Genomic DNA, 11,707 nt, shown 5'->3' on the forward strand with positions numbered 1-11,707 from the left:
CTTCCTCCTCAGAAGAGACAAACATCCTTTGCATTTCCCTAAAAATCAACCATCTTCCGACCAGACCCAGACTGTGTGTCTGTGGGGGGAGGGGGGGAAAACAAAAGTCCCGATCTCTTTTTTAAGTGCTGTTTATTTTTAAATGACCAATAAAACTCATAAAGCAAGAGCTACTGTGATTTTTAAAAGAAAAGAAAAATTTTTTAAGATAAAATTAAGTTTAATGTAAAAGGAAGGAAGGAAACAAGAATTTATTGAATGCCTAGTATATAGCAGGTACCATGCTAAGCATTTTATAAAAATTATTTCATTTGATCTTCACAACAGCCTTGGGAGGTGGGTACTATTATTCTTTTTTTCTGAAATGCCAAGAGTTTTTTATCTGATGTTACACTAAAACACGCATTTATAGCATTCAAAAGGGGCTGCTTTATAAAATCCTAAAGTTTATTTAGACAAAAAGATAAACCCTAGTCTTACAATACAGCCCTTAAGATAATTTTAATGTTAAGCACAGTTCTATTAAGAACTATTTATAGATTCTGAATGCATAGCTTTGCTTAAGAGGAAATGCAATGAAATTATACATTCTAATGAACATCAATTTCAAAGCAGAATGTCATCTGGGTCCTAAGTAACCTTGAAGGAATTCCCACTCAGTGGAAGAGCTCCAGTTTTTGCACAATAATAAAAAGGAGGACAACAATATTGACAGCCTGATCACCAAGTTCCCAGAGTGACAGGTTATGTTGTGACATGACCACAAACCTCACACTAATGTTTGTGATAGCATGGCAACAGGACACAAAGGAATGTCTCTTATTTCAGAAACAATGGTGAGTCTTGAGGAGCAGCCCTTTCTATGCGGTCTAGAGAGGCTGCTCACTGCTGCTCCAGAAGAATTCCGCACCTTCCAACTTGGGCAGTATTACAGGACTCACAGCTCTTACACTTCATTCCTAATACGTAGAACTGGACCGTGGAGCGGGCACTGCGATCGCTGCAGGGAATTTCCACAGTCATATTCTGATATTCTCTTGCCATTGGAGTTCGTGCTACTTCATCATCCAACGGGCGCCAGTAAGGAGTCAGATCTAGAGCAGAGCGCATACCTAATGGACACCTGGAGCCTCCTTTTAACATTTCTTCATAACATGCTCTGTGTAGAAGATGGCCACAGGGCAAGACATGGACAACTACAGGGGACGTATGAATGTCCTCTAAACATATGGGACAATTCTGCCTGGAGACCTTCTCAATGCACTTGTGATGACCTTGGAGACTCAAGGATAAGCAGAGGTTACATTCCAAACAGTGAAAACGTTCTTCCTTCGGACCAATCCTACAAACTCCACACTTCTCCCCATGGCACTGCTTCTAGTGTTTGGCATATGTCGCAATAATACCCTCCAGACCCAGCGCTACGTTCTTCACAAGTGTGTTGAGCGCTCCGAACTTGCCCCACACTGCACACAATACACTTTCACTTTAAACCGATCCAGAGGACGACCTTTGTCATCTTGGCATAAGTGGCAGATGTAAAGTTTACCTGTGCCGGTAGTGTTGGCAGCCCCGGCGCGCTCGTCCCCCTCTGCCGCCGCCTCTTCGCTGTCCACGGCCACCTCTGCCAACGCCATCCCCTACTCCTCCTCCAGCCCAGCCGCAGATCCGAGTCCGCGCTGGAGCCGGAGCTGGAGCCACAGATCGCCCGGGCTGTAGAAGCTCGATCGCACCTGGCCGAGGGGCCGCTGGGCACTGATCTCTCCCCGAAGAGCCGGACTTCCCCTTCTTATCCCCATTTTACAGTTGAGGAAATTGAGATAGCAGAGGTTAAGTGACTTGGCCAGGGTCACACAGGCAGTAAGCAGTCTGTCTGAGATCACACTTGAATTCGGGTCTTCTTGACTCCAAACTGAGTTCTCAATCCACTGTACCACTTAGCTGGCTCTAAGGGAAATAGATAAAATGATAAGAAATTTACTGTAGCTGATTTTAAGGCAATAAAACTAAACTTTTAAAGGAAATACATGACCCTAAAAAAATAAACTCCCCAAAAGAACAAAATAGGAAAGAGATAAACTAACGATAATTTAATCTCAGGAAGTAAAATTAAGTAAATCATAAAAGAATTCGCATGATTTAAAAAAAAAAAAACCTTCCAGATCCAAATAAATGTGCAAATGAATTTATCTAACATGTAAAAAACAAGAATTTTTTAAAAAATAGCTAACTCTTTGTTTTAGATAAATATGATCCTGCTTTCCAAACCAGAGAGGAATATAATAGAAAAAAAAGAACTAGACACCAATATCACTAACATATACAGATTTTTTAAATATTGAATCACATGCTAGTCAAAAGAATATAATATCAATAAATTATTCATTATAACTAGTTATAACCCAAGAGGTGGCTGAGAAGGACTTTCTCCCACTCCCTTGGGTGAAACGGATTCTCTCCAGCACCACTAAATGGGGATAACTCACAGCATGATCTTCCTTGGAAGTCTTCACCTCTACACCCCCTCCCAACCTCTTTTGTAGAGAGGGGAGAAAAACAAAAGGTTACTTGTGCAGAGTGACTTGTCTACTTGGAGATAACAAAATTAATTCATAAGAGTATTAGCTCATGAGGGGGTTAGACTATGACAAAGACACTGGTTCTATGTTGCTTCTTATGTCTGTAAAGATAGAAAGGTTAAAAATACAGATCATTAATAGAATTCATAAATACCATCATTCCCAGGCTATCCAAAGAGCTCCGAGCTAGAAATGAAGCAACACAGTTCAACTGTGTATAGTCAACTATCTACTTGCTTTCCCTCTTACTCATGATCTCTATACAGTAAAGATCTTAATTCATGATACATTTCTAATTGCCTAACTTTCATCTTGAAAAGAATTATAAAAAGAACTAGTAAACAAATTTAGAAAAGCAGAGAAATGCTTGAACAAGAACAACTACATCTAGGCAATAATAAAACAAATGAGTTGTCCTAAATGGATTCCTCCTACAGAGAAAGGAGTAAATTAACCATTGGTCTGGCAGCAGCACAGGGTAGGTATAGTTCAGTAGCTTTATTTGAAATATCATCCTAATAAGCAGATCAGTGAGCAATATGGGTGATAAAGTTGAAAGGGAAGAAGACCAATAGTGACAGACTAGCTGGGTCAGGACCATCCTGAAATCAGTGGCTTCTCCTTACCTTCACAAGAGCCCCCATTGGTCAATGTCCTGGTGAATGGTTGGGCCAGAGTTGCCCTAGAGGAGGGTGAATTGGCCTAATAATTAGGTGTGAGTAGGGAAAGAGGTAGGGAAGGGGGAGAGGACATGGGGAGGATGGGGCTGGAAGGATAAGAAGAAAAGAAAGAAACTGGGAAGATTTCCAGATGAGAGATCAAGGTGCCTTCACTCAGTTCCCTCTGCCACTGACAACCTATGTGACCTTGGGCAGCTAGGTGATGCAATGCTATCTTCCAGGTCTGGACTCAGGGAGACCTAAGTTCAAATTCTCACCACCACCACCTCTTAGACATTGACTAGCTGTGTGATCCTGGACAAGTCACTTAATCTGTCTTCCTCAGTTTCCTCAAATGGAGATTATAATAGCACCTACCTTTCAGGGTTGAGGTGAGGATTAATGAAATCCTCTTTTTAAAGCATTTGTCACAGTGACTGGCACACAGCAGGCACTATATAAATGCTAGTTAGTAGAATTATAGTAATTATGCAATCCTTCTCAGGCTGTTTCCTCATCTATCAAACAGGAATACTAAATAATACATGCACTACTCCTTTCATTGAATCCAGTGTGACAGACATTGAATAAGCACGGGCACTGGTGCCAGACGCTTGGGATACAAAAGCCAAAACAAAACAGGAGCTGACATTTTGTTGAGAAGATACAATACGTGCTCATGTGAGTAAAGACAAAATAATGCAGGGTGATGTCAGGAGATGCAATTAACGCTCAGTGGACCAGGAAAGCTCTCTCTGCTGTAGAAGGTAACACCTGAGCTGAGCTTTATAAGAATCTAAGGACTGGATCAAGTGAGAAGGTATATTGAAAGCAGTTCAGAAACAATGTCGGTGTTAATGTCAAATGTGATATTGATCATAATCCTGGATCATATCTGCTAATCATAGTTGAGAAAGAAGAAATTGAACCAGTTTCCATTGGCCAGAATTCTCACAAGTTTTTTTAAAATCTTGTATTTGTTGTCTTGTTTGTTTCTGTCCCCATTTCCAAATGTATCCCTCTCCCTCTCCAATAAGCTATCCTTTGTAACAAACATTTAAAAAGAAAGAAAAAAGCATTTTAGCACACCAACCCCTAGTATCAACCAAGTCAGTCATTACATGTACCCAAAGTCCTCCCAACCACTGCAAAGGCAGGAGGGGGATACATTTTGTCCCCTGTTCTCTGGGTCAGGCAAGGTCATTACAATTGCACAGCATTGGCAGTTGTTACATTGTTATAAGTCATGGGGCATCATTTGACTGATTCTGCTTACTTCACTCCTTATCAAGTCATATGTCTTTTCATACTTCTCTAATTCTTCCTATTCAGTCAATCCACAAGCATTTATTAAACGCTTACTATATTCATGGGCATAAAGATAAGGGTTTTTCCTCTTGAGTCCCAGACAGTTAATCATCTTAAAGCGAGTTCTAATATCTGAATCTGAAGTCATGGGTCTCTGTCACTTCTCAGAAAGCCACCAATGGGATGCCTACAGTCCATGGGTAAGTGTCCCTCAGATACCACCGTACACAGGCTCACATCCTCTAATCTCAAATTTATTGATCAAGGATTCTCCTAATCCATTTTCTCCCCTCATGTATAGATACAGAAACTGAAGTTCAGAGGGATTAAGTCACATAGCCAGTGAGCTATGGAACCAGGACTCCCACCCAGTCTGGGCTCTTGGACTGGGTATCCAGGGCTATTTGGACTATACCACCTGCCTCCCACAATTAGTATGGACTTTTAGAGGGGAGGGGGAAATGGAGGATTTGTCCTTTGATATTTCAATATCACAATAGTTTATTTTTTAATCTCTCATCAAAGATGTTAATCTCCTATATTCTATTTCAGCTGTGATGGCATCTCCCATAGCCATCGCCTCAGTCTGAAAGAGCCTTTTAAGATCACCATTTTTCTTCATAAATCTTTTGGAGTTTTTTTTGTTCTCCAAATTATCTTCTTTTGTCTCTAAACTGAACGCTTATGCTTGCTGGGAAGCCGATTCTGAGGTCAGAAATGCATTCTTCCTTCCTTCTTTCCTTCTTTCCTTCCTTCCTTCCTTCCTTCCTTCCTTCCTTCCTTCCTTCCTTCCTTCCTTCCTTCCTTCCTTCCTTCTTTTCCTTGCTTTTCTCTTCCTCCCTCTCCTCCTTCTCCTTCTTCTTCTTCTCTTCCTCCTCTCTCTGCCTTCTCTCCTCTTCCTCCTCCACCTCCTTCTCCTCCCCTCCTCCTCCTTCTTTCTCCTCATGTTTATTTAGCACTAGAATTTACAAAGAACTTTCTTCACATCAGCCGCATGAAGTAGGCATTACAATATGGTTGTCAGTATTTTTTAATTTTCATCTGTCCTTCCCACACATCCCCATTGAACAATTTTTCAAAAACAGATAAAAAAAATAAAGCTCCCAATACATAGATGCACTCTCCAGCAAAACAAATTTCACATTGGCCAATTCCAAAAACGTGTCACTTACTGCATTTTAAATTGATCACCTGAGGGAAAGCAATAAGGATTTATTAAACACCTGTCATGTGCCAGGCACTGTGTTAAGCTCTTTATGAATACTTTCTCATTTGATCTCCACAACAACCCTGTAAGGGGAAGGGAGAAAGAGGAAGGAAGGAAGGAAGGAAGGAAGGAAGGAAGGAAGGAAGGAAGGAAGGAAGGAAGGAAGGAAGGAAGGAAGGAAGGAAGCATTTATATTTAATTAACATTTTAATTGACATTTATGTTTAATTATTTCTTTCGCCCTGACGTGTAGGACAACTGGGTCCTTCTCCTCCTCCACACCAGGGCACACACAGACACAGCTGAACATCACTGAGTTCTCTTTGTGTGAATATGGCAAGTTCTTGCTCAGGGGCAGCTGGTTGGTTTCCCAGTGTTGACATCATAGATACTGTGGTACTGGCTGGCTAAATAGACCAAAGTATGAAAGTTTCTAGAAAATCATGGGAAGAGAGAGAAGGTCCATAGATGAGGTACCTCCAATAAATGCGCATTATGGTTCTCAGAGAGTCCCATAAGTTCGAAATTTTTGGGCGGGGGATTATCACAGATGGGAAGTTGAACCAGAGGACGTCTCACTCCCAAGATCCTTTCCAGCTCTAAAGTTCTACTTTAACACACAACAACTTGGGACATAAACCAAATTCCACATAATACATTGTTGTTTTCTTAAGCTCATGAAGTAGCAATATCTATAAATGTGCTGAATATTAATATTGGAAATATTTCCATTTGCTCAAAGCACAGAAACCTAGGAAAGACCAGACTGTGACATGATGCTGGAGGGAAGTAAAAAACAAAGTCATTGCTTTCATCTGAATTCTGCACCTTTACTTGCTGCTTTTCTTTATATTCACAGTGTTCTGTTCTCTTGCTCCTGCTCTGAATCAATTCAAACAAGTCTTCTAAGGTCTCCAGATTCCTCATATTTGCCATGGTGCAAAATTTGTTTAGTTATTGCCCATTTGAGGAACACCTACTTTGCTTTTTTTTTTATTTTTTATGTTACCTCAAAAAAAAAAAAAGATGTTGCTATGAATATTCTATTATGTATGGAACTTTGGATCTGGCCTTCTTTGGGTATATGTACAAGTATAGTATCAATGGGTCAAAAGGTATGATCATTTTTCTAGCATGACTTCATATTGTTTTCCAGAATGATTGGACCAGGTCATCACTTTACCAAGAGTGTATTAGACTTCACACCTTCCCATATCCCCTCAACATTGACTGCTCTTAATACTGTTATTTCTGTCCTTTGGTTCACATCTTGTAAATCCTCTTCTCCCTGCATAAATCTCTGGAGCAAGGAATAAGCAGGAGCTGGTTTTATAGGGCCTCCAAGGACAGGTCAGCTGGGGACCATGTCTTTGCAGAACCATGGCAGCAGCACACTGAGTTGAAGCTATTCAGCATCCACAACCAAGCCAAGAAGCATAATCTGTCAAGGTTAGCAAAGGAAAAAGAGAGTTGAGATGAATCAAGGCATCAGAAAAAACATGGCAGATAATGAGACATTGGATACCTTCCTCAAAATTATGGCCTCTTTTTGGCTCTTCTCAGCAATGCGAGGTTCTAAAACAACTCCCGAAGACTCATGATGGAAAATGCTATCCACATCCAGAGAAAGAACTCTGGAGTTGGGATGCAGATCAAAGCAGACTATGTCCTCTCGTTTTTGCTTGTTTCTTCTTTCTCGTAGTTCATTTCATTGGTTAAAATTCTTCTTTGTAACATGATTAATGTGAAAATATGTTTAATGTGGATGTATATGTAAAGGCTATGTTGTATTGCATGCCATCTTGCGGAGGAAGGGGAAGAAAATTTGGAATTCAAAAGCCTGTGGAACTAAATGTTGTATATTAAAAATAAATTCACTAATTAAAATAAAAGTATGGCCTCACTCAGATCAAGAAGGAATAGGCCTGGAAGATGCTGAAAGGGACTGTGCTCGATAGGAAAGATTGTTTAACTTGGAGTCAGTGGACCTGAGCTTAGAAGCCAATTTTATCACCTACTATCTGTGTGACCTTTGTGTGAGTTCCTTCCCCTCATTTTCTATAACATAAAAGGATTGGACTAGATGACCTCAAAGGTCCCTTTTAGCTAAACACCTATAATCCTAGGATAAAAACACAAGACCTTTGTCAAACTTCTGAATGGTTAATGAGGCTGGGTTTCTAGCACCTGGTCCTGTCCCTGGTTGCAGTCTGTCTGCCTGGACTAAGTTTGAAGGAGGGCAGATCCCACTGCTGTGCTTGGGCAGCAGGGGCATGTGCTTGGAAGTGCTCTCACACTCACACCTGGTAAATCTAGCTATGAAAGTTCACTTCTTCATTCTTTTCTGAACTTTTTGGATAGAGAACAGGAGGGACCAGCTGGGCTGGGGTCAGTCCCCAGGACATTTTATGGGGTCTACAAAAACAGGCGAGCAGGCAAGATCCTTGCCAAACAATGACAGCGTTCAGGATGCACATACAAACCAAGAAGCAACATCAGCTAAGGTTAGCAAAAGAAGGAGACAGACAGAAGGAAGTGAGGCAGGGACAAAACAAAGGTCCTGCTTGGCTAGTTTTCATTCATATTTTCTCATTCTCCCATGTCACCCCCAACTTTCTCTCAAGGACTTTCTCCTATGTTTTTGTTAGAAGAAACAATGCTGTGGTCTCAAGGGTGAGAGGAACCTAAGAGCCTCTCTGATTAGTATGCTCTGTTAGCCTCTCCCTTCTCATGCTATGGAAGGGAACAAGGGTCGACAAAGAAGGAAGAGGTGGCCACATCTACCTAGATTGGGACATTACATTAGGACACAGATACCTGCAACTTGCCAAAGAACCCACTCACGAAATCAAGGCATTGGCAAACATATTACCCCAAAGCTAAGAAAGATGGTCTGTGCTCCAGAACAGGGGGAAGAGAAATGGGCTCTGAAATGGGGAAGTACTACAGATCTAGAGATGACTAAAGGACTTATCTCAACTCATGCTTTGGATAGCTTCTCCCTCTGGTTAAAGCCCACACATAGACATGGAGTCATGATTAATTATTAGAAGGAGTTCATTAGCATGACCAGGGATCGTCCCCCTTTCAAGGATGACCTGTGAAATCATCCCTTATTTGCACCCTCTCTCCAGTATGGTGCATTGGTCAGAGGTCAGAGCACCTGGGTTCAAAGCTTCCTATTCAGCTTTCTGTGTGACCTTGATCAAATCATTTAACTTTCTGGGCTTGGTTTCTTCCTCAATTTAGAAGAGACTAGATGACAGGTAGCCGAAAGCAAGAATGGTCCTAGTGCCTAGAATCTGACCACTGCTTATATACATAACCCATCAGAGAATAATGCTGTCATTGGCCAAAGAGAGTGTCCAACTGCACCTACTTTAGGAGGGACCAGAAGGTGGATCTGAAATAAAAATACACATGTGCCTGAAGGAAATTAAGTCAAGCAAATCCAAGAATGTTTTGCCGAGGTCCATCCCCAGACAAAATTTTGATTTGAAGCCTTATCATTCAGCCTCTGAAGATGAAAGGATAGCCAAATGTTCCAGCTCTAACTCTGGTCTTGACTGAACCATAGGATCTGAGTTAGGAGGGAACTCAGAGACCACCCTGTCCAATCCATTCATCCCTGAACAGGAATCCCTCTACAATGTCCTTGAGAAGTGATCCTCCGCTTGAAGACCTCCATGGAGGGTCAACCCCCTGTCATCTGCTCATCGCATGTCCTTTCTTCTTGCTGTAATCTGCTTCTCTAAGCCTTCCGTCTCTTCCCTCTTTGTTCTTGCTTCTGTTCTCTGGAACCAAGCTGAATGAGTCCAACTTAAATCCTTCCCACCACAGGGTAAGGCCATTTCGTCTGAAGGAGAGATTGGACTTTGGCCCAGGGCATGTTTTCTCTGACTGTCCCGCATCAGTGAAATGCTTCCACCTCCTTTGTTCCACCTACTGACATCCCTGACTTGCTTTAAGCTTTTCAAGCTAAAATCTCATCTTTTACTGGGAGCCTTCCCTATCCCCTTAATTGCAGTGCCTTCCTCTGTTAATGATTTCCTTTACATCATGTATATAACTTGCTTTGTATACATTTGTTTGCATGCTGTCTCTGCCATTAGACTGTAAGCTCCCCCACACTTAGCACCATGCCTGACATGGAGCAGATGGTAAATGTTTGTTGATTGATTGACATCCCTCTTCTACCATACCTAGGGAGAAAGCTTTAAAGGAGATCTCCTTGCCAGTCCCTCTCTGAGGTACCACTGGTCTGCTCTTCATTTGTTCTCTGGGGAGACAGGGAGGTGGAAGGGGGATGGCATTTGGACTAGTGGATGGCAGAGCGCAGGCACAAGATGCAAAGCAACTTGACCTGTGAGAGTGGGAATCAGAGAAAGTAGCAGGCAGGGCCATGAGGGTCTGTCTTATCAATGTGATCACACGCACACACACACACATGCACACATACACGCACACACACATGCACACATACACACACACACATACACACACACACACACACACACACTCTTACCTCTCTCTCTAGCCATCTCCAGGCCCTAAGATTTAGGCAGGCCTGTGGCTTCTCTTAGCCTTAAATGCCCCAAGGCTGGTGTTCTCCATTACCTCCCTCCAACATATTTATCCTGGGTCAGGCTCTTCAGGGCCTGTTGAGCATTAGAAAATAATCTACTCATGTTCATTGGGTGCAACTGACCTAATGTCTAACATATATGCATTTTATGTGAAATAAAGACGACCCGGAGGCCTGTCTTTAGTGGTGGGAATTTCAGGCATTGAGGGCAGGTCACAGAGAGATATTTTGGCCCAAGAAGACTGGCAACGTTCCCTCCTCACAACTTACCATTTAGGCAGCCATCTATTCTGCCTATGAGGAGGTCCAGCCACGTGGGCCTTCATGCTCTCTGGATACCCCTGACATTTCTGGTGTTTCAGCGTCCTCCCCTAACCCACCATATTGAATTTGGCCTTGGGGACACTGTAATCCCTTGTACAAGAGATCTTATCATCTCTGCATCCTTATACTTGTCATCCCCCTTGAAAAACTGAATCCAAAACATCTGCCATCTTCTGCAATGCAGAGTGAAGGAAGCAGAACCAGGAGTACAACTCATAGATTAAAAAAACATTGCAAAGGCAAAGAACTTTGAATGCATCCAACTGGGCATCTCAAGCTGGACAGATATCTTAAAAGCAGCACATTCAAAACTGAATTCATTCTCTTTATTCCTCCCTTCCTCCTAACTTTCTTATCCCTGGAGATGATAGATTCAAGATGTAGTATGAGACACATTTCTGATTTGGCCTATGTGGAAATTCATTTTGTTTGACTATTTTCATATTTGTTGCAAAGGGATTCCTTCTTCTTTCTCTAATAAAGGTAGGGAAAGGTAGAAAGAAGAGAAAAAAATTGCTTGTTCATTGATTTTTTAAAAAAAGAAATTAGTTCCAGATCTGTGCTAGGGTTAGTCACATCTCTGTGACTAAACACAGATTGTCAAGTAAAAATTGACAACCCTGAGGAGTTTTGATTGCAACTTTTCTTTATTTCCAATCAAAGCAGACAAAGAGAGGGGTAAAGGTACAGCTTTCATATTCACCAAAGCTTCTCCATTTCACTGGCTCTGTTTGGTTCTTTTGCTCAGAAGTTCCTCAAGATCCCATTTATTATGTCATATCTGGCCTGGTCATATATCTGTCTAATATTGGGTGGAAGGGATTTGAGCTCATCTTCACTGAGGACAGTTCTTTCAAAACGAACGGTCTGTAGGGGAAAAATATAAATGAATAATGTAAGTCTTCAGGAAGCAAGACAGGTTCTAAAGCTTTCCATAGTCCCCTGTGTTCACAGAACATAGCAAAAAGATTGGAATAATGATGCTCATAAACCTGCAAGAATTAAATAGGATAAGGTATGTCAAAGGGTTTTGTAATCTCCGAAG

The 11,707-nt window shown here is 41.7% G+C and overlaps 1 protein-coding gene and 1 pseudogene across 1 annotated transcript in view; both read right to left on the minus strand.

Moving 5' to 3' along the window:
- Positions 1–237: 237 nt before the first annotated feature.
- LOC140533656 (RING finger and CHY zinc finger domain-containing protein 1 pseudogene) lies at positions 238–1,777 on the minus strand (annotated as a pseudogene).
- Positions 1,778–11,290: 9,513 nt separating this feature from the next.
- LOC140522378 (neutrophilic granule protein-like) overlaps positions 11,291–11,707 on the minus strand; it is a 4,667-nt gene continuing 4,250 nt past the window's right edge. Inside the window, exon 4 of the mRNA XM_072637748.1 lies at positions 11,291–11,529. Coding sequence (XP_072493849.1) covers positions 11,407–11,529 — 123 coding nt within the window. The 3' untranslated portion in view covers positions 11,291–11,406. The remainder of the gene's footprint in view (positions 11,530–11,707) is intronic.

The sequence above is a fragment of the Notamacropus eugenii genome, chromosome 1 (genome assembly GCF_028372415.1).
Source record: "Notamacropus eugenii isolate mMacEug1 chromosome 1, mMacEug1.pri_v2, whole genome shotgun sequence".
NCBI classification, from domain to species: domain Eukaryota; kingdom Metazoa; phylum Chordata; class Mammalia; order Diprotodontia; family Macropodidae; genus Notamacropus; species Notamacropus eugenii.